The 27,085-nt window shown below is 47.8% G+C and overlaps 2 protein-coding genes and 1 long non-coding RNA gene across 5 annotated transcripts in view; 1 reads left to right on the top strand and 2 right to left on the bottom strand.

Annotated features, from left to right (window-relative positions):
• Nucleotides 1-10,716, bottom strand: part of Arsg (arylsulfatase G) — an 82,008-nt gene extending 71,292 nt beyond the window's left edge. For 2 of the 3 annotated variants that reach the window (XM_042283027.2, XM_042283028.2), the window contains exon 1: nucleotides 10,486-10,614. Coding sequence is in view for 1 of the 3 variants with exons in the window: in XM_006970467.4 (XP_006970529.1) it covers nucleotides 10,486-10,703 (218 nt within the window). In the remaining 2 variants the exon portion in view is untranslated. Of the gene's footprint in view, nucleotides 1-10,485 lie in introns of all 3 variants that reach the window. The other variant, XM_006970467.4, reaches the window with a different exon arrangement.
• Nucleotides 4,793-10,490, top strand: LOC121831500 (uncharacterized). Its single transcript, XR_006074994.2, has 3 exons — nucleotides 4,793-5,146; nucleotides 6,448-6,643; nucleotides 7,106-10,490. It is a non-coding gene; the product is annotated as an uncharacterized LOC121831500 (long non-coding RNA).
• Nucleotides 10,717-10,851: 135 nt separating the features above from the next.
• Nucleotides 10,852-27,085, bottom strand: part of Amz2 (archaelysin family metallopeptidase 2) — a 64,210-nt gene continuing 47,976 nt past the window's right edge. The window contains exon 11 of the transcript XR_006074990.2: nucleotides 10,852-11,412. The gene's annotated coding sequence lies outside the window, so the exon portion shown is untranslated. The remainder of the gene's footprint in view (nucleotides 11,413-27,085) is intronic.

Genomic DNA, 27,085 nt, shown 5'->3' with positions numbered 1-27,085 from the left:
ACTTTTTAAAAGGACGAACGGATGAAATAATGACTCAGCTCGCCCCTCTTCTTGCCTTTTCAGATTCCTAGCTACCCACACAGACCTACCGTCGTTACAGCCTTTGCTTGTGCCAGGAGAGTTAGCGATGACTTTGGGAGCCTGTGACCCGTCTTCACAGCTCTTTCTAGCTGAGGTACACACTCATCTGTCACCATCTGCACCAAGGCCATTAGAGTCATGAGTGGCATTTTACTGTGGGACACCTACCTCCATGTGACTCCTACCGATCTGCTGTGTCTGTTCCCTGACCCGCCACCATGGACACACTGTGGCCTCAGGATCTTCCCAGGAGCTAATAGAGCAGCATGACCTCCTCTGACCTTGCTGAGCCTGGGACCCAAACAAGGTTATTCAGAATCCAAACTTGAGGTCAAATGTGTTTGCTCCTGCTGTTGGGAGACTGAAGCAAGAGGTGTGCCTTTAGTTCAAGGCCAGCCTGGGCTACATAGTGAGTTCCAGGCTAGCCTAGACTACAGAATGCTATCTTGTCTCAAAATAAAATACAACAAAGCTACACCTGGGATTTTCTGCATTGGGACAGGAAATAACTCCTTTCTCCCATGATTCTCAGCACAGAAGGATATAGCTCTGTTTCCTGTCTCATGGAGGTGCTTGAGAGAGAATGGGCGAGTTGAAACAGCATCTCTCCATGGCCAAGTCCTTGAGCCGAGCCTATAGTCCTTTGGTTCTTGGACTGGCTGGGCTGGATTTCTGCCACAGTTGTGGAGTCCTGGGAACTACACTGTCAATAATGGAGGATGGGACCTGGAAATATGGGGAGTCCATGACAAACCCCTGCCCTCAAGTAGCTGGTGGCTCACTGAGGAAGGTCAGCAGCTCTTCTGTGGGAGAACAGCAAGCACAAGACCTTCTGACAGTAGGTGTACCAGAAAGCAGTCCTCAAAGGAAGTTATGTGCAGGGAGCAGGAAGTTGTGCCCAGCAGTAGGGCGCTTGCTTGGCATGCACAAGGCCCAGGGTTCGGTCCCAAGCACTAAAGGTGAAATTTGGCATTAAAGTTTGTCTTACAATAGAAATAGCCACCATTTACATCTTGTCCATGCAGTGATGCCCTGCATGAGGTTATGCACACCATGGTGGTTCTAGTAACAGTACAGTAGATCCAAACACAGGATGACGAATTTCACTCTTGTGTATTCCAAGACGCTGAGACAAGGTCTTGCTATGTAGTCCAGGCTGAGCTTGAGCTCACGAGGTAGCTGGAGATGTTGTGGTGGGGTATGTGGTGGTGGTGGTAGTGATGTGTGGTTGTGGTGGTGATGTGGTAGTGGTGTGTGGTGGTAGTGTAATGGTGTGGCAGTAGTGTGGTGGTGATGGTGGTATGTGGTGGTGGTGGTGGTGGTGGTGGTAGTGGTGGAATGTGGTGTGTGGTGGTGGTGGTGGTGTGTAGGTAGTGGTAGTGCCGGTGTGTGAAGGTGGTGGTGTATAGTGGTGTGGTGGTGGTGTGTGGTGATAATGTACTGTGTGTTGGTAGTGGTGGTGTGTTGGTATATATCTTCAAATCCTGATGTTCTTGATTCAATCTCCCAAGTGCTAGGTTACAGGTGTGTGCCACCACACCAAATTTATGCAGTGCTGGGGATCGAACCTAGAGCTGGGCATGCTGGGTAGGCACTCAACCAACAGAGCTACATCCTCATTTCTGTTTCTAATACTTGTTTGTTTGTCTGGAGAGAGGGTCTCGCTCTGTAGCCTTGGCTGGCCTGAACTCACAGAGATCCACCCTGCCTATGCCTCCCCAGTGTCACCTATTTCTAGTTTTTTTAAACGATCGGTAAACTAGGTATTTTTACAGATGAGGGAACTTACAGAGAACACTGAGGTATTTTGCTTTCCCAAGCCCGGAGCTGGTGTGCGCACAGATGCATCTTTATACGGAGGCTTCCAATCGCCTGGCGGCACAGGATGCTATCAACAGCCCGTAGCTGACAGAGGTAGAGTCTAACTCATGCCTCCCCACCCAAGTCCTTGGGCTCTCTCCTACACAGCTTTCCGGTGGAAGCTGGCCAGTCCTCACCGAGTATGTCATTATCTAGGTCATGGTGTCACAAGGAGCTGTTCTTCGGCTGTCCTGAGGACCACTCCCGGTAGTCCCAGTTCTGACACGTGACTCAGATCTACACAAACCACACAAGCTTGAGAAGGACACAGGAATGCCACGCCCCTCTCACTTCCAAGGACAGCATGGGAACTAGAGTGTCAGCTTGGTCAACAAGATTCCTTTCTGCGCAAAAGTTACACAGGAACTCCGAATCCCAAGTTCACGCTGGTGAGTGTGAAGTCTGTGAGCTACGGGAGTGCAAACAGAGTGCGGGGAAGAGCTTAGCTTTGCCAGCAATGAGGGACTTCTGTCCACTGGACGGGCTGTCAGCAATGGGTCTGGGAGTACTCAAAAGCTGTTGACCACTACTTCCTCTTACCTGGCGCCGTGAGCTAAGAGTTTACGTTCCTAAAAACTCACATGCGGGGGCTGCTGAGATGGCTCCATAGGTAAAGGTGCTTACCTCCAAGCCTGATCAGCCAAGTTCAACTCCCAGAACCCACATGGTGGAACGAGAGCATCAACTCCTGCTGGTTATCCTCTGGCGTCCACTATGGCTTGAGTGTGTGTAGACAGGCAGGCACGTGTACACACACACACACACACACACACACACACACACTGAAAGGGAGGGGAAAGGATGGATAAATAAATGTATATAAAAAAATTAATTCGCATATGGGAACCCTAGTCGCCAATGTACTGGCTTGAGAGGTGAAGCCCTTAGGAGGTAATTGGATTTAGAATGAGGTCAGGAGGGTAAAATCCCCATGATGCCCATGATGAGAATAGTACCCCTATTTAAAGAGGGGAAAGGCTGGGGCTGTAGCTCAGGGGCACACACCTAGATTGTCCAGGCCATAGATGTGACCCCTGGCACCATAACAGAAAGAGAAGACAGCCTACATCACACTTTCTCTTACTCTGCCATAGGAGAACACACCAAGACGGTGTCTCCTGGGATCCAGGGAGAGTACCCCTCACCAGAGCCCAACCATACTAACACCTTGGTCTTGCCCTTTCAGGCTCCAGAGCAGTAAGAGAGATCTGCCTAAGCCATGCACGGTATGTATTTACTACAGCAGCCTGAGCTGATGATGTGGTCAGAGCAGGTGACTACCTTTAAGTGTCACCCCAGCTTGTCTATCTGTAACTTCTGTCCTGAGTGTGATGTATCTGTGAGCATACTAATGTCATCTTCTTGAGAGCCGCTATAGCACACATGTACCCCAGCTCAAGATATAGTCTTGAGCTCCTCCGCCGATTGTGGATGCTATACAGGAAGGCGTTCAGCCTGCAGCTCTGGCCCCAGACACACCACCTTGGTGGAGTGAGGCCACTCCAGGAATATCTGGTCATCTGGTCCATGAAATAAACTTCAAAAGAGAAAATCAAGTGGTTTCACGGGGTCTTTGGAAAGCCTGGCTGGTACCTGCCTCCCCACTTCCCCTCAATACAGAGCTTTAAGACATGGCCCACAGGTTACCTTCCCATCCCATCCTCCAGGCCACCATGTCCACTTGGTAGGAACTAATGAATAAGCACTAGCCCAGCCTTGTTATTTGGAAAGCTTTTTTTTTTTTTTTATTTTTTTTTTGTTCTTCCCCAAATCTATCTGGGCAGGCTCAGGCCAGTTCGCCAACAGGGGTCCTCATTAAAGTCTGAAAATACATTGTAAAGCAAAGCTGGAAACTGGCTGCCAGACATTACAGCAGACTGCTAACAAGGAAATCAGTACAAATTAAGACACAGCTAGACAGAAGCCAAGCCACTTGCCGTTGCATAAATTACGTGTATTAGAAGCAGGGAAGGAGAGGGCTGGAGAGCCTGCCACGGGCGCCGCCGCAGAGACACACCAGACCGCAGAGATCAAGCGTGCTCAGCCTTCGTTGACAAAGAATTTAAAATAGATGACGAGGCTCTCAGTGGCAACTATCTAAATTGCTGTGTGACTGGAATAAAAAAATCATCCTTGTTCCATTCATAATTTAAAGGCTGAGAGGCGTGGAAATCGGTTTTTTAAATCATCAGCTGTGGTCTTTGTGTGTCAGGGGAAGAGTGTTGGGAGGTGCCAGCTGCAGAGACGATCTAGTGAAAGGGACTGACAGTTTAATCCGGCCTCCACATCACCTTCTCTTAAATGGGAAGGTGACTGGGTCTTTCTTGAGAAGGCTGTTAAATTAAATCACTCTGGTAAAAGACACACAGCCCTCTGGCCGACTACAAGCAAACAGTGGGTAAAGGTGCTGACTTGGCGTTTCATTATTCTTCGCCTCCCCCATTCACAGATTCACTGTCCAGTTTTGTTTGTTTGTTGTTTTCACATAAGGTTCGCCAGAGCTGAGTTAGGTGCGGTCCTGGGCAAATCGCCCTTCTTTTTCCACATTCCCACTGTAAGTGCGTGTGCACGCACACCCACAGAACACGCAAGGACTGCTCAGTGCCTCCTAGACCTGACATCTCTCTCCATCAGCAGCACCCTGAATGAAGCTGCCTGGAGGGCCCCACGATATATTCCCTTGCTTTCATTGATAACATTTTGAGCAACTCCAAGTATTCTAGAATACTGCTATCCTTCTGTTCTGCCTGAAGCACCTTTGCCCTCCTTTGGCTAATGCGGACTTAGCGTTGGGGCCTGTGACAGTTAATTCTGACTATCACTTTTAGCATCGCCACGGGAACAAACACATGAGCTTGTCCGTGAGGGATTTTTTTTACAATTAGCTTAACTGAAGTGGGAAGACCCATCTTAAACGCGGGTGGCGCCATTCCCTAGGCTGGGGTCCCAGACTGAACAAAAAGAAAGGAGCAAATGCACTCCTTCCTCTCCGATTCCTGCCCGTGGCCAGCTGCCTCAGACTCCTGACGCCACAACTCCCTGCCACAGTGGCCCTCAAACTGTGAACCCAAGTAAACTCCTCCTTCCGTGCGGTGCGCTGGTTGCGTTAGGTGTTTCGACACCATCAGAAAGCAGCCGGAACAGATACTGCAGTACCGCGCTCTTCCTGGAGCTCCAATGTCACTCCGAGGTCACCACGCAGAAGGTGAGAAGCCCGGCACGGATCCTTTCTCCTTTCTCTTGGGGACCCACACATAAAAGGTGTGCTAGCTCCAGTCTCTGAGCTGTCAAGCCGGTTATATCCGGCTTATGCTGAAAGCACCCCCGAGGGGGAGCTGGTTCTAGCAACACACCGGTCCTGCATTTCAAAGGTTTTTCTTATCTTTATCTGCCATTAGGAGTCCGTATCTCATAAGGTAAGAAGTGGCCTCATGAGATTTATTATTGAAGGACTGTGCTCCTGCGTCCTAAAGAGCAACTAATCATAGCAATGGAATGGGCTTCTTCGGTCTCACACTTGGTTAAGCAGGCCGACACCAAGGCTCCACTGGTTAATATTTCAGTTCCTTTTCTTTCTTTTTTTTTTTTCCTTCTGAGATTCATCCCCATCTAGGTCACCGTGTTTCTCCATGTCCCCATCTATTAAACAGGGCTGAGAGGTAAAAGCTCACATGCAGTCCTTCTTGTTATCTTCATCTTGCCCCAGTTGATAGGTGTGCATGACATGACTTTGATGTTTGTTTGACCTATTTACCCAAGAGCAAAGGTGGAAAGCTGCCTGTCCCACAATGCTGAGAGCTCACAGGGAGACAGAAAGGAAACTGCCAGAGGAAACGTCTTGGAGTCGATGGCAAAGGCCAGAGGAAAATGAGGATTTCTCCCAGTGAGGGTCCTTCCATCCCCACATCTGTGAGGGTTCGCTCACACAGCTGGGAAGGGGCGTTCTCTTTGTACTCAGAATGTCATTTCTTCTCTGTTTTCCAGAGTGTGTACCAGACAGCAAGAGCTCACCAATCCCTTGTAGGGTTGGTACCCTCCTTTAGGGTACTACAACCCTCCCCCAAGTCCTCATGATAAAATGAAGGGGGGGGAGGAGATTGAGTGTGGTCAATTCTTAGAACAAAAATCAAACCAGATACTTGGCTGAATTGACAGCTCAATTCATTACTCACTGAGGCCCGTTTTAGAAACAGTTCTCAAGTCCCTGGGAGCCTCCGACCTTTGAGTAGTGACTATTGATCTCTGATGCCTGGCTAAGCTACTGCCCAGAACCCCTAGCGGCAGCGGCATTGACTTGACCCAGAACTAAACTGGGGGCAGGGAGAAGGCAGGACGTAAGAGCAAGATGCAAAGTGAACGCGCTGCCAATCGATGCAGAAGAGTAAGTGTGGACACCACAGGCCCTCAGCTTCACCAGCCTCGGCCTGGCAAGCAGTTCGGGTCTATGGGCTGGCTTGGCAGCAAGCACCTCTCTCACAGTCTCTGATCATTCTCTTTCTCCCTCAGAAAACACCTGCGGGTGGGCTGGGGCAATGGCTCAGTCAGGAAAACGTATGCCTGGACTGCATGAGGACCTGAGGCCAGTCCTCGGAATCTACATTTTAAAGAAAAACTTCAAGTGGAATGGTGACTACTTAGCCAGAGGGCCAGGAGAAACAAGTGGATCCCTCGGGCTCCCTGCTCAGCCAAGCTAGTCGATTTGGTGAGTTCCAAGCCAATGGGAGACCTTGTCTCAAAAAAAAAAAAATAGCGTCAGTGAGATCTTTGGCCAGTGGCTGCTGCCCAGCTTGACTACTGGAGTTTAATCCCAGGACCCACCTGGCGGAAGGAGAGACCCAACCCCGACAACCTGTCCTCTGACCTCCACACGCGCACCTTAGAACAGTGGTTCTCAACCTTCCTAATGCCGTGACCCTCTAACGCAGTTCCTCAGAGTGTGGTGATCCCCAACCACAGAGTTATTTTCATTGCTGCTTCATAACCGTAATTTTGCTGCTGTTATGAACTGTGACATAAATATCCCATATGCAGGACATCTAATGTGTGACCCCCGCGAAGGGTTCCCTTGACCCCCAGAGTGGCCTTGACCCGCAGGCTGAGAACCACTGCCTCAGTATGAGTGCCCACCCCATTGTATTTTCTTTTCTTTTTTCAAAAAATAAAGGGAATAAAAACATAGACAGCATCTGAGGAATGACCCCAGAAGCCAGCACCGGTCATGGCCCCGTTGGAAGCTTGCCTTTCCAGTAGCCAAAGGACAGGATGAAAATCTGCTGACCTCCCGCCGGAGCAACTTCCTTCAGACCTCACAGGCTCAGGCGGACAGAACAGAGGCGTTCCCACCAAACTGAGCTGGCACCTGGCCCTCTCCTGCTCACAGTGATGCATCAGTGGAGCAGAGAAAGAGGTGGCTGGGCCTCCCAGATCTCAACTTAAAAAATGACAGTTAGAAAAGCCAGTTATGTGGGGAGATCTGTCCGGAGTAACTGTCTCCCCAGTAGAAAAAAAATTCAACATGCAAAATTCAAGATGGACAAGAAGCATGGTGGTACAGGTCTTTAATCTCAGCACTTGGGAGGCAGAGGCAGGTAGATCTCTGTGAGGTTGAGGTCAGTCAGTCTGGCCTACACAGCGAGTTCCAGGACAGCCAGGACTACACAATGAAAGCTTGTCTCCAAAAAAGTAGGGCTGGGTGTAGTAGCGCATGCCTTTAGTTCCAGGACTCAGGAGGCAGAGGCTAGACAAGCCTGGTCTACAAGTAGAGTTCCAGTACAGCCAGGACTACACAGAGAGACACTGTTTTGAAAAACCAAAAAAAAAAAGGAGCGATGACATTTTAAAAACAATTTCAGTTCCACACACCTTGTTTTTCCTGACTCAGCTTCCAGAATGCTGAGATCACAGGTGTGCCCCATGATGCCTGGCTCTAAAGTCCATTTATTGGTGAGCAGATATTAACTGCTCATTATGCAGGAAACCCTGAACTTGCACCAGGAGGGGAGGTGGAGAAAAGACACATTACTTCCCCCCACCCCCCCAGAAGCCCAGGGCTAGGAGGGGCCTGTGTGCAGACACAATAAATAACAAGTGGGCAGCTTGAAGCAGCAGAACCAGAAGCCAAAGATTTTAAATGAAGGTGTCAGCGGGGTGGGTTTCTTTTGGTGCAGTGGTTCTCAGCCTTCCTGATGCTGTGACCCTTTCATGCAGTTTCTCATGTTGTGGTGACCCCCAACCATAACATTATTTCGTTGCTACTTCATAACTGTAATTTTACTACTGTTAGGAATTGTAATGTAAATATATGATAGGCAGGATATCTGATATGGGACCCCTGTGACAGGGTCGCTCTACCCCTAAAGGGGTCACCACATACAGGTTGAAAAACCATTGTTCTGGAAGCTGAGGGAGACGCTATTCTGTCTCTCTCCAAACTTCCTGTGGCTGACCGCAGTCCTTGGTAGGGACACATCCTTGTGTCCCTTGGTAGAGACACATCCCTCTGATCTCTGCCTCTATCCTTGTATTTACTGCCTCTGTATCCCCTTTTATTCATTGTTTTGTTTTGGTTTTTGAGATGAGGGTCTACGTAGCCCAGGCTGGCCTTAAATTCTTGACCCTTCTGTCTAATATTCCTGAATGCTAGAACAGAATCATAGGCATGAACCACTGTGCCCCTGCTCCCAGGCTTCTCTTACAAGGATAGTAGTCATTGGATTTGCTTCGCCTTAAACCCATTGTTATTGAATCATCAAGATCCTTTGGCACACACACCTTTAATCCCAGCACTCGGGAGGCAGAGGCATGTGGATCTCTTGAGAGTTCAAGGTCAGCCTGGTCTACAGAGCGAGTTCCAGGACAGGCTCCAAAGCCACGCAGAGAAACTCTGTCCCAAAAAACAAAACAAACAAACAAAAAGATCCTTCACTACTCAAATTTGTGAAGACTCTGAGTTTCTGGATAGACATGAATTTGGAAGAGAGTGTGTGTGTGTGTGGGGGGGCGGGTGCTATTTAACACAACCCACGTGGTCAGCCATGGAAAGATTCATGTAAAGCTGCAAGAGCAGGGCACACGTGACCCTTGGTAAACTGAGACCTAAGTGGTAAACAGCAACTCTGAGAAACAGGAAGTGGACAGTGAGCACATGAATTATCCACCACACAGATCAGTAAAGTGTGACCCACCCAGGGAGGTGACTACTGAAGTCAGACGAAAGACAGAGAGGCAGGGGAGAAACACAATTCGTGAGATGTTTTATGGAGTTAAGTTTGGGTTGTAAATGTCTCTGAAAGGTTGGAGGCAGAAGAAAATTCCAGAAAGTTCAGCCTGGCTGGGATGAGCACGATGGTGAAGACAGAGGCAAGGGTCTTTTATCTCAAGGAAAAGATCCGAGTATTGGAAGGCATGAGGTAGAAACTCTGTGGAGATGTTCCCCAGGTTGTCCCTAGCAACAAGCTGAAGCCGCTTCCACTGAGCCAAATGTAGGGTTTTACAAAACACAGACAGGATCCAATGCTGGCCAGCCATGCCCCTGCATCCAGCTGAATCAACACTGACCCAAAGGGGTGTGGGGACCTCAAAGGAGTCTGCAAGCCCTTCTTACACTTGTTCTCCGTCTAAGCAGGGAAAGGAGCTGGGATGTGAACAAGACTTTTCAATGACTGTCCTATAAACACTACACCCGTCAGACACGTACACAATCCCTTTTATGGTCCATGAAATGTACATCCCTTAAATGCTACTTGGCGTCTGCTCACAAATAAATGTGTGTCCTCAGTAGCTCTGTCTGCTCATCATAGACCATCCACTCCCTTGAGCACCCAGGCAGCTGTCTCACATCTTCTCCTCTGGACTCCAAAACTCCCGGTGTGAGCACATGTAAGACTTGATTGCTTACCTTCCTCTTAACCCGCCTCCCCTTTTGGAAAGTGAATAACTTGAGGGCAAGAAAGTTTGTCTTGTCCACCTCTAAATTCTCAACTCTTAACATACATACATCTTACCAAGTGAATGAATAGATGGTGAGTGGGTGGATACATGGATTGGTGGATGGATGGAGGACAAGAGGATGACTGGTAGATGAATGGATGGATGGATGGATGGGTGATGGAAAGACAGACAGATGGATGGACGAACAGATGACATATGGGTAGATGATAGGCAAATAAGTGTATGTATGGATATATGGCTATATCTTTGTGATACTATACTGGCTTCAAATCTAATAAATCAATAAAGTAATGAAATCAACATAGATTCATCAATTGATTATTAAAGTGCTTTGTGGGAGCTGGAGACATGGCTCACTAGATAAGAGCACTCGTTGCCCTTAAAGAGGACTTGGGTTCAATTTCCAGCACTCACATGGTGGCTTATAACATCTATAATCCCAGTTCCTGAGGGTCTAACAGGCACATGAGCACATACAGGCAAAACATATAAAGCAAATAAATGTAAAAAAAAAAATTAAGTATTTTACACTGTCTACACCCGCATGAAAAACTAGAAAGACACAAAGCATTGCTTGGCATTCTCAAGACTCACCTCATTCCTTCAGAAGCCATCTTGTCAAGATTAGGGGTGACCTTTGTTTCTGCCCAGTTTGCTCCCAGGTCACCCCATCCCATATCATCAGCCAAAATGATCACAATGTTTGGTTGGGGGGCTCTTGTTCTCCCACTGATGGAGAAATCCACGAGAGGGTAGAGAAATCCAGAGAAAGTCATGCCAACCAGCAAAACCTTTAGAAAAAGCCAGCCCATGGTGGCACACAGAGACTCCTGTTGTCTTGATTGAGTGATAACGGGCCACCACCACAGATTTCTCTAAGAGTTTTCTCTTTGTTCACCTTGAGTGCAGAAAGCCAACAAGGAGCATGGTTCTAGTTGGCCATAAAATTTAAAAAAAAAAAAAAAAAAAAAAAAAAAAAAAAAAAAAAACAACCCTGGTGTTAATAATGGCTACAGGAATGGTAGAATTACAGAGAAAAGGTCCCCATCTGGAATCCTAATCCAAGAGAGTCAGGAAATGTGTCACCCTAAATTGGATTGGTCCCCTGAAGATGTCTTCTCGTCACAGCTTAATAAGATGACTGGCTGGGTGCAGCATTCGGCTATCAATGTCAATCCCCACTCTTGGGCCACTTAGCACATAAGTGACCCTCTGCACTCGAGGAGGCTAGGGCCACAACACAAGTCTTGCATCTGCTTAGGACTCCAGCTGGTGATCACAGGATAAATTCTCACATCTGCAGAACACCTGGATGTTCAAAAGCCACAGTCAGCCCCAAGTGAGTTTCTGAGATCCAGATGGTTGAGGTTTCTGTAAGGTCTCCTGAAAGAACAAAATCTAACAAGAAAACAGCCAGGCCAGTTGTGCTGTACTCAGTAGCTGGGGAAATAATCACTTTCCCACGCCAACAGATGTTTTCCTTCTTATTTGAGTGCTTAACTGGCTCTCGGTTTCTTCCACCTGAAAAACAGGGATGACAATAATATTTACAACAGACCTATAGTAACAGGATTGGTGGTAACATTACAGATGACTTCTTACACCTCACCCATGCTATAGGCAGGAATACTGAAGCTCAGCACCCTGGGTAGGAGGAATTATCAGCCGGAAGACAGTCTGATAATCCCTGAGTGCTTCCCCACACCCACCACCACACGTGGTCAAACTCGTTGAGAATTTTAGAAGAAAAGGTAAAGTCCCATTATCAAGACACAATTGTTTATAATGGTCATGCTAATGACCTAATGTTTCCATAAGAAACTCTTGGCATATGTTAATCTAGGAGGCTCAGAACACAGCTCTGTTGGCAGAGCACTTGCCTAGATTACACAAAGCCCTAGGTGTGGTCAGTGTTTGACTGTAATACCAGCATTTGTGAGGTAGAGACAAGAGAACCAGACATTTAAAATAATCTTCAACTAGTTTGAGACCAGCCTAAGATACCTAAGATACTGTCTCAAAGCAAACAAACAGCCTCCCCCAGAGAAATTAATTTAGGAAAAAAAGATAATTATGAAAACAAAGTTTATAATAGACTCTATGTGGAGAACATATGTCTGTTCTGTAGAATGCTTTCATTTTTTCTATATGTTCATAATTTTCATAATTAAATGCTGCCAAAAAAGTTCCAAAGAATTAATAGAAACATGTCCCTGTACATTCTAAGCATGATGTTTTTAGCAAGAAAATCTAGGGCTTATTGGTAGAGTGCCAATTTAGCATGCACAAGGCCCTGACTTCATCCCTACCCATCCCACCAAAAAAACCCCAAACAAACAACAACAAAAAACATTAAATCAATTATTCTCACCCTTGGACATGCATATAATTAGCAAACTGGGAGCTGAGGACATAACTCAGTAGAGTGCTTGCCTAGCATACACATGCACAAAGCCCTGGATTTGAGCTCCAGCATTCCATAAACTGTGCATGGTGAAATACATCCAGGATCCCAGCATTCTGGAAGCCGGGGCAGAAAGATCTAAAATGCAAGGTCGTCCTCTAATATATAGCCAGTAAAAGGCCAGCCTGGGCTCCAAGAGACCCACTCTCAAAGAAAAATGCAAATTCAGTGGGAAAGCTGGGACCATTTTCTGCTTGTTGGACTGATTTCTCAAGACAGGATCTCACGTAGCGCCAACTCAGTATACAGCACAAGATGACCTTGAATTACTGATCCTCATACTGCTACCCCCCTCAAGCTGGGATTACAGGTGTGAGCCATCACATCTGGCTTTGAGAAATGAATGTGAGCAAGGCCCTCAGGTGAGGACTTCACCATTTGTCCTTGGTTCACTCTTGGAATAGAAAGATCTTGGAGAATAAGAATCTCATGACTCCAGGCCTAGGAGAGAAAGGAAACGGCATGGCTGAGGGGCCGATGACTCAGCCCCGGTGGACAGAGCCGAAAGCAATGTATCATCAGACCAAGTTCCGAAACCAGGGCTAGACAGACGTTCAGCTGGAGGCAGCAGACAGAGCTGGGAACAAAGTCAAACCACTTCTTCCTTTACTTACAGGCTCTAACCCGCAAGGTGACACGGTGTTGAAATTCTAGAGCAAATGACAGCCTCCCACCCATGGAAGCCATCAATGAACCAATCTGTAAAATAAAAAAATGCTACAGGCTGGGACTATTTCACATGCTATTTCTGAATAAATAAATAATATGGGGGGGGTGGTGGTGAGATAGGGTTTCTCTGTGTAGCCCTGGCTGTCCTGGAACTCTCTCTGTAGACAAGGCTAGCCTTGAACTCACAGAGATCCCCCTGTCTCTGTCTCTGGAGTCCTGGGATTAAAGGCAAGAGCCACCACTGCCTGCCCCCCCCAAAAAAAAATTATGTTTCTTTGTGAGCCAGACATGATGGAATGTCTCATCAATCCCAGCATTTGGGAGGCAGAAGCAGGTGGATCTCTGCGTGTTTGAGGCCAGCCTGGTCTCTGTAGCAAACTCTAGGCCAGCCAGGGCTGCATAGTGAGACCCCCATCTCAAAAAGAAAAAGAAAAAAACTAATTACATGTTTTTTTTTGTGCATATGTGTTCACACAAGCCATGGCACTCACACGTGGAGGTCGGAAGAGAGCTTGCAGGATTCAGTTCTCTCCTTCCATCAGGTGGGTACCAGGGACCAAGCTCAGGCTGTTAGGTTTGGTGGCAAGCACCTTTACCCATTACCCATCTCAATCGCTGGGCATTCCCACCAGCTAATCCCATTGCTAGCTTCAGGGGATGGGGTGATTGGACTAACGCATTCTGGAAGATCCTGATAAAAGCAAAGGACTGGTTCAAACCAAACAGAAGTCTCAACAGTGGTGCCTCATCTGGCCAAGTGTTTGGAAATGCAAACTCTTCCCACTTCCCAAAAGGAGTCCTTTTCCCACTTGATTAGATTCAAGTAGTGTTGGCTGATCTTGAGGTCCCAAAGACTTCTCCCTTTCTGGAAGACTCTTGAATAAGGAGGGTGCTTACCAAACACTTGTTCACCTGCCAGGAAATTCCCAGCCTCCTTCTACCGGCTTTAACCGCGAGCAAAAGCCACGGGAGGCTTTTCTTCTCAAAGCCGCTTAGCTTAGGGCACCGGTGTGGCCTCATTTCTGGTCAATAATCCACCTCAGGATGACCTGGCCATACAGGAATTCCAGGGGGAGGGAAATTCATTTAAGAAGGAAGCTAAAATTAAAGTGGAAATCGAACCAGATTGGCTTCCTCTGGAGTTCCAGGACAAGACATTCTTTGGAGGATTTACAAAAGGAAGCAGGAACGCCGCACTTCAAACTGCCATAGCATGGAAGTGAGTTCAGCCGGCCAGCAGACTATCTCGGATTTCTTCACATCCAGACCTTCAAGGGGACCATTAAGCCCTTTCTGATCATGTATTTACTTTCTTTAACTGAAGGGAAGAGACAAACCAGACGGTTGAAGATTGGGCTTGAACCTCGGGCTTCAGTAAAGAGTCATGCTGAGACTCTGAGCTCTTTGTCGCAAAGAAAGTGGCCCCACGTGTCGCCTGGGGATGTCACCCGATGTCAGTCTCCCAACTCTGTCTTTATGACTATCTCAAGAAGGAGGGCTAGGGAGACAGCCAAAGTGCTTGAGATAGCTCAGTTGGTAAAATACTTGGGTTTTATATGGGTTCTGGGGAATTGAACTTATGAGGACGTGACATAAAGACTAGTGTGGTGGCCCGGGCTTCTCCTCCCAGCACACAGATCCTTGAGGCTTTCTGGCCAGCCAGCCTAACCAAATTAGGAATTACCAAATTCCAGGCCAGTGAAAGCCCCCGTCTCATCAACCAAGGTGGGAAGTCCTGAGGAAAGACATCTCAGGCTGACTTCTGGTCTGGACGCGCATGTGTACCCCACGTCTCGAAAAATGTGCACACAGAAAAGGAGAAGAGAGCAAGCACAGGCCAGGAGCTCTGTCCCAGAAGCGGGAGCCGAGAGGGAATCTTGACAGCCTAAGCATTCACTCTTCTCACCGCTTCAGTGGAAGGTGCGGGGCCACCTACCTCAACACGTCACTAAAGGACGCCCATCTGCTTGCATGGCTCACTGTGATGGGTCCCTACCAAGCCGGTATCAACAACTCCCCAGACCTCCACTTTCCCAAGGCAAGCAGAAGCAGTGCAAACCTTAACTGCCAATCAACCTCACCAGTTCCTGTTCTCTCCAACCCCTACTTCGTTGGTTTTGAATCTAGAGGTTGAACCCAAGCCCTTCATGCATGCGAAGCAGCTGCTAGTCCATCACCTACATCCCCAGCCAGAGCCCAGCTATAAAGCAAGGCTGCGAGGTATGTTAAAGGCTGCGAGGTATGTTAAAGGTCGGTTTCTCTTTCGTTTCCAGGCTTGCTCATGGCTGAGGGTAGCGAAAGGACCCACGAGCAGGCTCTCAGCTGACATGCATGGGCGAAGGCAACCTGAAGATCTGCTGAGCGGTGTCTGAGCAACCCCGTGCTGGAAGTCCACTCAATCACCTGACCCTGGCTTCCCACAGGCTCCCTGTGGCCAAGCATCCTCCTAGAGAACCTTGAAAACAGCTGAAATAACAAGGAGGTTGGACAGACCTTTCTGGCACGGGGCTCTGTTGGTTTTCCAGAAATGAAGTTTCTGAGGAATGAAGGCCACCAGAGACAAAGGAGAAAGGAGAAGTGCCTGACTGCAGAGTCCTGCTGTCCCACCAGGCAATGCAGAGCAGGGTCTACGCACGGGCAAGGGGCCAGGAGTCACATGGGGACTCACCAGGAGGGGCCTTGGGTGTCCACATGTGGTCTAGGGTGGTTCTCCTAGGCACTCAGTCATTGGTCCACCACCTGGGCACTAGCACACTTTAATCTAGGCACTGTGCACACAGCCGTAAATGAAACAAGACAAAATCCCCACCCTCGCATCACTTAGCCTATTTTCTAGGAGAGTGGAGGATGGAGTAAGTAAAATGTGAATGCTGTGGAGCAAACCAAAGCAGAAAGGTGTCAGATATGTGGGGTGGGCAGGTGCACAGTCAAAAAGGGGTCTGGGGTCCTCCCACCCAAAAGGTGGTTGACGTCTCTTAGGAGAGAGGGGAATAATGAGCCGTGTTGAAAGGGCACCACAGGCAGAGAAATCAAGGAAGGCCAAGATCTAGAGCAGGGGCCGAGCCACAAAGAAGCAAGTGTGAGGACCAGTGTCCTGGTGCTTCCTACTGCCGTGATAAAGACCCAGGCCCAAAAGCAACTTGGGGAAGAAAGGGTTTATTTCACCCTGTATCTGAGACCATTAGCAAGGGAAGTCAGGGCACGAACCTGGAGCAGGAACCGAAGCGGAGGCCAGGGAGGAACACCGCTTACAGGCTTGCTCTCCATGGCTTGCTCGGCTTCTTTTTTGTTTGCTTGTTTTGTTTTTTTGAAACAGGGTTTCTCTGTGCAGCCCTGGCTGTCCTGGAACTCACTCTGTAGACCAGACTGGCCTTGAACTCACAGAGATCTATCTGCCTGTCTCTGTCTCCCAAGTCCCGGGATAAAAGGTGTGTGCCACCACCACCTGGCTCAGCTTGCTTTCTTATACCATCCAGGACCACCTGCCTAGTGACAGTGTTGCCCAGTGGGCTGGGTGCTCACATATCAATTTTTAATCAAGAAAACGCCCTCACAGACTTGCCCACAGGCCAGTCGGGTACAGGAATTTTCTCAGTTGACCCAAGATGACCCAAGCTAGTGTCAAGCTGACAAATAAACTAACCTTACCAGCCCCAAGGAGGGTGAATGAGTGACTAGTGTAGGAGTCAGAGAGCAACCCAGAGGGGAAGCCAGAAGAGGGCTGGCAAGAGGGCAAGACTGAACAATGACAGGATCCCTGGGGCTGCTGTGTTGAGAAGACAAAAATGTATTTGTAAGCTGTTGGGGAGAGGAAGAAGCCGAGAGCTTCGGAATCTCTGGTGAGATCAGAGAGCGGTGCTGGGCTGACGGGGGCAGACACACCTAGAGGGCAGGATGCTGAGGCAGCTCCCTATCAGGTGACACTCTGCAGTGCCTAAGTGGGGGGTGACCCCTTAAATTTTGCTTTATGGCAGAAAACCAGTTACCAACAGAGCCAGACAAAAGGTTATATTAAGAGCTATCTTAGTGGGCCTTTCCTTTGCCCCTAGACCTTGTCAGTATGGTGCTGTGGAACAATCTCTTTGTACACTATGAGTATGTATTACTCTCATTAACTAATAAAGAGCTGATTGGCCTATAGCTGGGCAGGAGGAGGTTAGGTGGGAAAACCAGACTAAAAGGATGCTGGGAGGAAGAAGGGCAGAGTCACGGGAGTGAGAGTAGTCACCAGCCAGACACAGAAGGAGCTGGACACACAAAATAGCATAGTTAAAATCCATGAACCTCAGGGCAGCACATAGATTAACAGAAATGGGTTAAGTTGAAAGAGCTAGTTAGTAGTAACAAGCCTGAGCTATTGGCCGATCATTTATAAGTAATCTTAAGTCTCTGTTGGGAGCAGGTAGTAGGGACAGGAAGGAAAACTCAACTTACAGTATGGAGATGGCTCAACTTAGATTACTTTCTGAGTGTGTGTGTGTGTGTGTGTGTGTGTGTGTGTGTGTGTTAGCAAGAGCAACAAAAGCTCAACCAAGGATTTAAAGAACATTTTAGAATTAATTTTTCTTTCTTTCTTTCTCTCTCTCTTTCTTTCTTTTGAGACAGGATCCCACTATGTAGCCCAGGCTGGTCTCAAATTTTTGGTCCTCCTGCCTTAGCCTCCAGAGTCTGGGAATTCAGTCCTCAGCCTCTATGCTCAGTTCAAAGAATATCTGTAGGGATCTGAACTGTCAGCTTGATTTATGATCATCATGGCAACATACCTCCACACCTCTGGATATGTCTTCAAACACCCCAGAAAGATTTAACTGAATATCGACTGTCACCCTGCATGTTACCAGAAACATCCTATGGAGGTTGGGATCATAGACTGAAGAAAAGAAGAAAATGAGCTCTCTCTCCCTGCTTCCTGACTGCAGACACAAAGTGACCTTCCATTCTTGCCTTCATGCCTTCCCACCTTGATGGACTTCTATATCCCCTCCCAGGTAGATCTAATCTGTGTCCCGGGATATCTATAAATGTGGCCCAACACAAAACCATAAACTTCCTTAAAACAGTAAGAGATGTATTTCAATTAAGTTTTTGTTTTGTTTTGTTGTTTTTGGTGGAGGTGTGGGGTTTGAAACTCAATTTTGTGGTTCTCCAGCCTGAACTTCACAGATGACAATGTCCTGTCTCACTTGCAAAAGACTGACTCTGCCTTCTGGTAAATTTAACACACCCTTCCTTTTTTTCTTAAGTCCCTTTAATCAGGTTTTTGTTACAACAAGGACAAAAGTAACTGATACACCTTTGATAGAATGCCTCTACTGAAGCCAGATGGTGGTGGTGCATGCCTTTAGTCCCAGCACTCTGGAGGCAGAGGCAGGAGGATCTCTGAATTCCAGGCCAGCCTGGTCTACAGAGAGAGTTCCAGGACAGCCAGGACTACACAGAGAAATCCTGTCTCCAAAACAAAACAACAGAATGCCTTCACTAAGGTTGGGAAAGCAATTCCACTTAGTTCACTAAGACCTTTATTTACGTGTTTATTTATGTATTCTGCAGCTCAAGCCAGATCCTGTTTGTCCCTTCTGGGAGCCAAAGATGCCAGGAAAGCCATCGCCAGGAGAGAAAGGACATCCTGCCCAGGCTTAGGCCAAGACCACCTGTGGAGATTGTCACAGAAGGAAACCATGTGGTAGAAACCAATCTGGGAGAGCTAAAGTGGCTTCTTGCCATGCATCTAAAAACCCAGTAGCCCTTCAGAAATTATATCTGGGTCTTAAGGCACAGAGCAGAAGACCAGAGTGAGCAGCTGCTCCTCTAAATCCCACCTCCCTTTAAACCTCTCTCCTCCACCTGAGGAACAAATCAAAACCCACCCCGGAACACAGGTAATTTGAAAGATGTCTTAAAAAGCCATGTTTACTTATTGTTTGCTCAATATTTTATTATGGATGTGGCAAAACATGCCAACCTTGAGAAACCCATGCATACTTACTCAGATCGTAGACCCAACAATCAACACATAGCCAGTCTGATCAAGATATTTACCCCTCTCCATCCCTTACCCCTCCCCTCTCAATATATATGGAATTGTTTCTATTTCTTTCTGGTCATGTGTATATACTTCTACACATGTGTATGGCATGCGGATGTGAGTGTTTGCAGACACCAGAGGAGGGTATTGAATCCTCTAGAGCAGGAGTTAGAGGAAGTTGTAAGCCTCCTGACCAGGGTGCTGGGAACTAAACTCAGGTCCTCTGGGAGAGCAAGCAGGAAGCACTCTTAACCATGGAGCCATCTCTCCAGACCCATACTACATTATTTTTAAGTAAATCCCAGATACCATGTGTTATGTTTTAGATATGAACTATCCTCACTCAAAAGTTTCTGTGGTAAAGGCTTAATTGCAACTTATATACTTTTATTTTTATATATACATATATTTTATTTATTTATTTATTTATTTATTTATTTATTTGGTTTTTCAAGACAGGGTTTCTCTGTGTAGCTTTGCGCCTTTCCTGGAACTCACTTGGTAGCCCAGGCTGGCCTCGAACTCACAGAGATCCGCCTGCCTCTGCCTCCCGAGTGCTGGGATTAAAGGCGTGCGCCACCACTGCCTGGCTATATTTATTTTTATTGTATGAATGTTTTGCCTGCATGTATGTCTGTTCACCACATGTGTACCTGGTCACTGAAGAGGTCAGAAGAAGGCATCAGAACCACTGGAACAGGAGTACAGGCAGCTGTGAGCCACTGTATGGGAACTGGGAAAACCTGGGTCCTCTGCAAGTGCTGGTGCTCTTAGCCACTGAGCCATCTCTCCAGGCCCTGCTGATGTGCTTTCAAGTCTATTTACTTAATTTATGTGTATGTGAGTGTGCACGGGGATATGTATGTGCACCATGTGAGTGGAGGAGCCTGCAGCGCCCAGAAGAGGGCATCAGATGCCCTGGAACTAGAGTTACAGACAGTTGTGAGCCACCATGTGGGTGCTGGGAACCAAACCCAGGTTCTGTGCAAAAACAGTAAGTGATCTTAACTGTTGAGCCATCTCTCCAGGCCCATGATGGGCTTTTAGGTGACTGGTTCATAGTGATATAACTTTATCAATGGATTAACCCACCAATGACTTCAGAACTGAATGGAACATTAGGAAGTGAGGCCTAATTCAAGGAAGTAGGTCATATCTCTTGTCCCCAGACCCTTCCTGTCATACTACTCTCTGGTTGTGCTCTCTCTAGCCTGGTGCTCTGCCCCACCACAGATCTAGAGCCTCTGAAATGTGAGCCAAAATATATCTCCTTTACATTGTTTTTTTCCCCAAGCATTTTGTCATAGCAATAAATAGCAGTTTCACCCACAAATATTCCTATACAGTTCTCTAAAAGATGAAAAACCTTAAATAACTATAGTCTCACTAACACTTGACTTTTTTTTTAAGATTAACAGTTATTTGTTATTGATTCAGAGCCAATAAATATCCAAATGTCTTCCTTTCTTATTGTTTTGGGTTTTTTACTTTGTCTTGAAATGTTTAGTTTGGTTGTGTGTGTGTGTGTGTGTGTGTGTGTACTTTGAGTACCATTCCTCAGGAGTTGTCCAGCTCTCAGGCTAGACCTGCTGGCCCACAAGCTCAACCCCCATGGCTTGCTTTTTCATGTGGATGCTCAGGTCTTCACACGTGGGCAGCAAGCACGTCACACACTGAGCCATCTCACAGGCCCCTGGCTTTCCTTTGGGGACAGGCAACACAGCCCAAGCTGGCCTGGAACGTTGATCCTTCTAGCTCAGTCTCGTAAGGGCTGGGATGACAGGCATGCACCACCACACCCGGCTCTCCCAGGCATTTCCATAGCTCTTCATTTTAATCCACATCTGGACGAGGTCTGCCTGACATACGATGCACTCAGCTCCTGTCTCTTCTCACTTAAATGCTCCCCTCTCCTTTCGCCTGCAGTATATGTAAAAATAAATTGGGTTGTTTGCTCCACACATGGTCGCAAAGTTTGGATTCAGCTGACTGTATCCCCTATGGTATCATTTAATAAAATGTTTCTTCTGCTCTCACTTTCTCTGCAAATGGATTAGAGGATGCAGAAGTAAGATCTGATTTAGGCTCGATTGTTGTTGTGTTTGTTTGTTTGTTTTTGTTTGTATGTTTCATCAGACTCCTAAAACTTGAACCACAAAGCCCTAATTCCCTGTGTGATGCTGGTATCTAGAGAAGATCCCGAAGGTAAGTTAGGGCAGATGAGGTCATGAGGATGACCTAACCAGACTAGTGGAGACAATGCATGTAGCCCCAAAGTAGCCACATACAAGCCAGGGAGGGGCTCCTTTGGAATGGCTCCATGGTGGCCTGCCATGCCTACCTGGCATTTACAGGGCTGCTAGGAATCTGAACTCCAGCCCCTGCATGGCAAGCACGTCACCCACTGAACCATCTCCCCAGCTCTCTCTTCTTTCCCAGAGTACTGCAGAGCAAACCCTGGGCCCTTTGCATGTTACATAAGCACTCTAGCACTAAGCTATAGCCTACACCCCATGTTTCTAGACTATGAGTCCAGTGTAGACACCTGCTGGGGTGGGGGGGGACGACGACACTGGATTCCTCATTTAGCTGGAAACAAAGCCATAGCTAACTTCCTCCTTCACTCCCAACAATACAGGAGAATGAAACGACCCAAGCCGTGCTCAGGAAGGCTGACTTAACATTATGATTCTACCTCTCCCTTGCTCTGAGGGCTAAAAAGGATACCAGATTTCAGAGCACTTTGGAAAACGAAGGTGACGCGAGCCCAAAGCCTTACTGAAATCACTATTGACCAAAAGCATCTCCAGTGCGGGTGGTGAAACCCAGACTCCTGCAGTTATTTGCGAGTCTCTACTGGAGCTGCATGTCAGCCAGCTCTGGTGGTGGCCTCTGGAAGAAGGGAGAAGTCACAAACACCTGGGTCCTAAGCAATGTCACAAGGAAAGTGAAAGATCGTTCTGGTTTGCGTTTTCCAGCTTCCAGACTATGGCTCCTTGTCACACAACCCCGTTACCGGTTGTGCTATCTTTGGTAAACGCGAGCTAGGTCCCTCTGCTGGGCAGAGTCTGCTGACGGCTGACATTGTTGGTAAAAGCTCACTTCCAGCAAATCTGGTTTGGGGCACTATTGCTATGAGGTCTAAATGACCGGTGGGTGGGAGGTGGCGGCAGGGGAACTTCCCTTTTGCTCTCTTCCTAACTGAACGGAGGAGCTAGACGACTCACCCACTGGTCTGAGCAGGCCAGCCTCTCAGCAATGGCAGGAACTTCGGTATGTTTTATGCACGACCTAATCCCAGTACCTTGCCCAGAGAGTGCTCAATCAATATTTGCTGAATGAGGGCATTTAACACAAACAATGAAGTCCCAGCCCAATGGGCCCTGCCCTGAAAACCCGGCTTCATCTCCTCGCTTTCCCTAACCTCAGATGACCTTTCTGACTTCTCCTTCCAGACACTCACTTGTAAAACTTGACTTGCTGAAAGGCTGTCTTAGGGGGCTGGAGGTGTGGTTCAGTGGTTGAGTGCTTGCCTAGCACGTGTCTGGTTCCATCCCCAGCTCCAAAGAAAAAACAAAAAAGGGGAAAAGCCAAACAGGGACCCGAGAGATGGCTAAGTCGGCAAAGTGCTTGCCGCGCAAGCATGAGAACCTGAGTTCGATCCCCGGCACAGACATAAAAGCCAGGCAAGGTGTTGTATGTGTGCATCCCAGTGCTGGGGAGATGGAGATGAGAGGAATCCCTGGGGAGTGTGGGCCAGCCAGTCAAGCAGAGCAGATGAGCTTCAGGTTTGACAGGAGACCGGATCACAAATGCTTAAGACGGAGAGCAATCAAGGAATATGCCTGGCCTCTGATCTGTACATGCGTGCATGTGTGCACGAGCGTGCTCCTGCCATACACACACACACATACACACACACACACACACACACACACACACACACACAGGAATAAAAGCCTACCTTTAGTAATAGACATATCTCCTATCATCCTAACTAGATAATAAACAATTCAGAGAAGGGAGCACACCCTCTGGGTGTGGTTTTGTGAGTGATGACTGCATTCATCATCCTGGTCATGGAGGGTAAGCACAGATACACCTCCACCATCCTGCAGAGCATCTGTCCCAAGCCCACCTAACCCTGGAGCCCGCGTTGGGCCATAGCAGAGTTCCAACCAGGCAGGGCCTCTCCCAGCCTCTCCTCCATAGGACAGTCCTAGAATCATGTGCTAGCTGAACTTCTCTAGCCATCAGGAAGAACATGGCTGTCCTCCTGTTCCTAAAGAGTTAAAAACGAAGGTTTAAGATGGCCATCATCCAGGGAACCCATGAGTGTCTGTTTCGACAAGACAGGGGGAGCCAGCGACTCTCTTGAGGCAGGGACAGAAGAGTAGGCTTTTATTTCCTTGGCCAAGAGGAGCATGGCAGGTGGAGCCACCACAGCAACTGTCCAGGGGAAGCTAGATTTCACTGGAGCACAGGCCAGTGGTCCCAGACGTAGCTTCCCACCATTTCAGATTAATTTTCATGACCCAAATCCACATTATAAAGTTTACTAATATCACGTGGATCCATTCCTAAATGCAACGTGATTAACACTTTGTTCTGACGATGTGGGTTTGTTTTCTTAGGACTTCTCCAACAGGCCCAAGGCTATGTTCTCTTCAGTGCGGCTGTTTTTTCCCTTCTTAAACTGTGACAGGACGACACACAAAGACTGGAGCGGTAAGCTAGGAAGACTGAGAAGGCTGGAGAGAAAGGGCTGGTGTTGAAATCAAAGTTGCTCCAGACTTAATGAGACACAGCCATGGGCAAGGGATCAATAGGGCACTGAATGATAACTGGGTGTGACAGAATGCACAGCACCACAGGCCCCCACTTCGGGGAGTGACCTCACTGTCCCCAAACACAGCATGCTTTCACCCACTCATGCCTTCCTGTCACTCCGCACACCCCTCCTTTGGCTCACCCACCCATACACACACACACACACACACACACACACACACACACACACACACACACACCACACACACACTTCCCAAGATCCTCTCCCTGCTTGCTTTATACTCCACAGATCTCCCAAAGCCTGATGCATTGTGGGAGGACACCTCCTGGGAGCCAAGCACAGCAGGAAGCCTTATGCTTTCTCTCCTTGAGCCTAGGACACAGCAAGGATTATTGTTATGCCCTCATTTCCACTGTCCTTGTCCATTACCACTAACCCGGCAGAAATTAAGATACTCTGAAAAGACACTTGCATCTCTCCGCCTGACTATCAAACTACTGAAGCAATGGACCCCCAAACCCAGGAGCCCCCCCCCTCCAGGGATCACATGATGGGTGAAGAAAGAGACACCACCCAGAAGGAGAACTTGCTTCCCATATCTAACAACTTGTCAGCCATCTTACAGGGTAGGAATGGAGCTCAATGATGGGCAGTATCACACCATAAGAGGAATTGCTTAGATGTCTCTGGCCCTTTATTTAAACTTTACTCTCACTTCAGGAGCCTGAAGATGCACTTAGGTCAGAGCTAGAGGCTCATGGATCTCTTTATTCCTCTTTCCAATGTGATCACATTGACTAAATCGCCCTTTTCTCCTTTTTTCTATTAATTCATCAGTCTGCTTTAATTGGCTTCCTAAGCCCTTTTGAGGTACAGACCGTGACCCCAAGTTCTGTAACACCATCCCTAGCTATTCCTTTCCAAATATTCACAGTCCCTCAGAGGACTTTTTCCCTCCCTTTCTACACTCGACCCAGTGGGAGTCAAGACCACAAGATAAACACACAGCCCCTCTACCTGGATACTTGAGTTCACTGAAGAGACCTGGACAGCACAGATGTCAGCTTTTCTGCCAACTGGAGAAATGCATATTAGCATTTTAAAGCAAGAATGAACTATAATGGGATCTACGCCACTCAAGCAGAACAGAAGCCCTTAGGTAGGCGACAGGTGGGTGGGATGTAGACAGGAAGAGGGGAAGTGGAACTGTGAGGGATTGAGGCCTTCCCTAATAGCCCCCTCACATAGGCCCCTCTTCTGAGACTACCCTGAAGACCCAGCAGCCCAAAGCAGGCTTGCAGGACCCTCCCTCTGAACTCCAGGGGCGACTCCTTTTAGTCTACTTCCCAAGATGAAGTTCTCACAGGCTGGTAAAAGCGGTGAGCTTATTTGCAGGCCAGGGTCATATCTGCCTAGCAACCCAACCCGAAGACTTGAGGGACTGACTATAAGTGTGGACAGGGAACAGGCAGGCCAATTCTACACAAAGGAATCTGTTCTCATGCAAATGACCCTTAGCAAGAGGGCTAGGAAAAAAAAAAGGGGGGAGGCTGGGGCAGCTCTGAGGAAGCTGTTTTCCTCTCTAGAAGATGCTGAGAGACTCTTTCACAACACGCTTACTGCCTTGCCATCTGCAAAGGAAGAGCCAGGGGGCCTCTGCCTGATCCACGGACTCCCACTGACCCACTGCGGAGGCCACACTACCGCCCGGCTCTTCGCTTAACTTCCTGATTTTTCTTGGTCCCGCACTCCAGACTGCAAAGGTCCCTTTGTTCTTATTTAGGACTAAACAAAGTTAGTTTTGTTTGGGGGTGTTGATTAGCATGGTGATGCAGTACTTTCCCTGAAGAAGTGAGAAAAGCAGAGGTTTTCGTCTTTTCATTGGACCAGTAGGTTTGAGGAGAGAGATGTGAGGCCAGTCTCTAACCAGCACTAGCAGAAATCACCAGCCAGTGGGCAACACAGGCTGGACTCCAGCCACCTCTCCATTATCCAAACGCACACAGTCCAAGTCAATTTTGGAGTGCTAGTTTCAAGCCAGGCCTGGGGGTTTCTACAGATATCATGTGGTCAGTGTTCTTGCCTCAACCTGCCTCATCTCTAAAATGGGGATCGTGCCTACCCTTCACAGAGGTCTGATGGGACCAAACCACACGCGGATGAAGCAAGCATGGTGGAGCAGACCTAGCGGAGGTGAATTCTGAGGGTCAGGATTTCAAAGTCACCCTCATGGGATTTTATCTCAAAACAAAACAAAACAAAAACCAAGCTGGGCATGGTGGAGCGTGCCTTTAATCCCAGCATTCCAGAGGCAGAGGCAGGTGGATCTCTGTAAATTGGAGGCCAGCCTGGTCTACAAAGCTAATTCCAAGACAGACAGGGCTACACAGAGAAACCCTGTGGGAGGAGGGGAGAATCCAAACAAACAAATAAAATCACATGATGGCACTTAATTCAGTATTGGAGACAACACAATTATCAAAAAATTATAATTACATAAAATAGTAGTAATGCACTATTAATAATTGTACATTATTGTTGTTACCACCTCCAACAGCCAGATACTATCGGGTCAATCATTCATTGATAGCTAGGACTTCAGGCATTGTCTAATTTTTAAAGTCAAGATGTTGAAAAGGTAGGTGTTGCCGGGCGGTGGTGGCGCACGCCTTTAATCCCAGCACTGGGGAGGCAGAGGCAGGCGGATCTCTGTGAGTTCGAGGCCAGCCTGGGTTACCAAGTTAGTCCCAGGAAAGGCGCAAAGCTACACAGAGAAACCCTGTCTCGAAAAAACCAAAAAAAAAAAAAAAAAAAAGAAAAGAAAAGAAAAGGTAGGTGTCATGGCCCCTAATCTCCGCCCTTGGGAAGCTGAGGCAGGAAGATTGCAAGCCCGAGACCAGCCTGAGCTACACAGCATGACACTGTCTTAAAAACATGCCATTTCCAGCCAGACAGAGTGAACTGTGCCTGTAGTCACAGTTACTGTGCAGGTTGAGGCTGAAGGATGGCGTGAGCCTAGGCGTTAGGAACCGTGATGAAAGCCCATGACCCCATTGCTTGGGCGGCTGAAACAGGAGGATCTTCAGTTTTAGGCCAGTCTTGGCTTAGCTGGTGAGATTACGTCTAAAAAAAAAAAAAAAAAAGCTAACAAACAAACAAATGGGATCAGGGGGCTGGAGAGAAGGCTCAGCGGTAAAGAGCACTGGCAGTTCTTCCAGAGGTCCCCAGTTCAACTCCCAGCACC

Source organism: Peromyscus maniculatus, chromosome 8, assembly GCF_049852395.1.
Source record: "Peromyscus maniculatus bairdii isolate BWxNUB_F1_BW_parent chromosome 8, HU_Pman_BW_mat_3.1, whole genome shotgun sequence".
Classification (NCBI taxonomy): domain Eukaryota; kingdom Metazoa; phylum Chordata; class Mammalia; order Rodentia; family Cricetidae; genus Peromyscus; species Peromyscus maniculatus.
The sequence above is the reverse complement of the archived record's forward strand: the minus strand, read 5'-3'. Positions and strand labels throughout refer to the sequence as shown.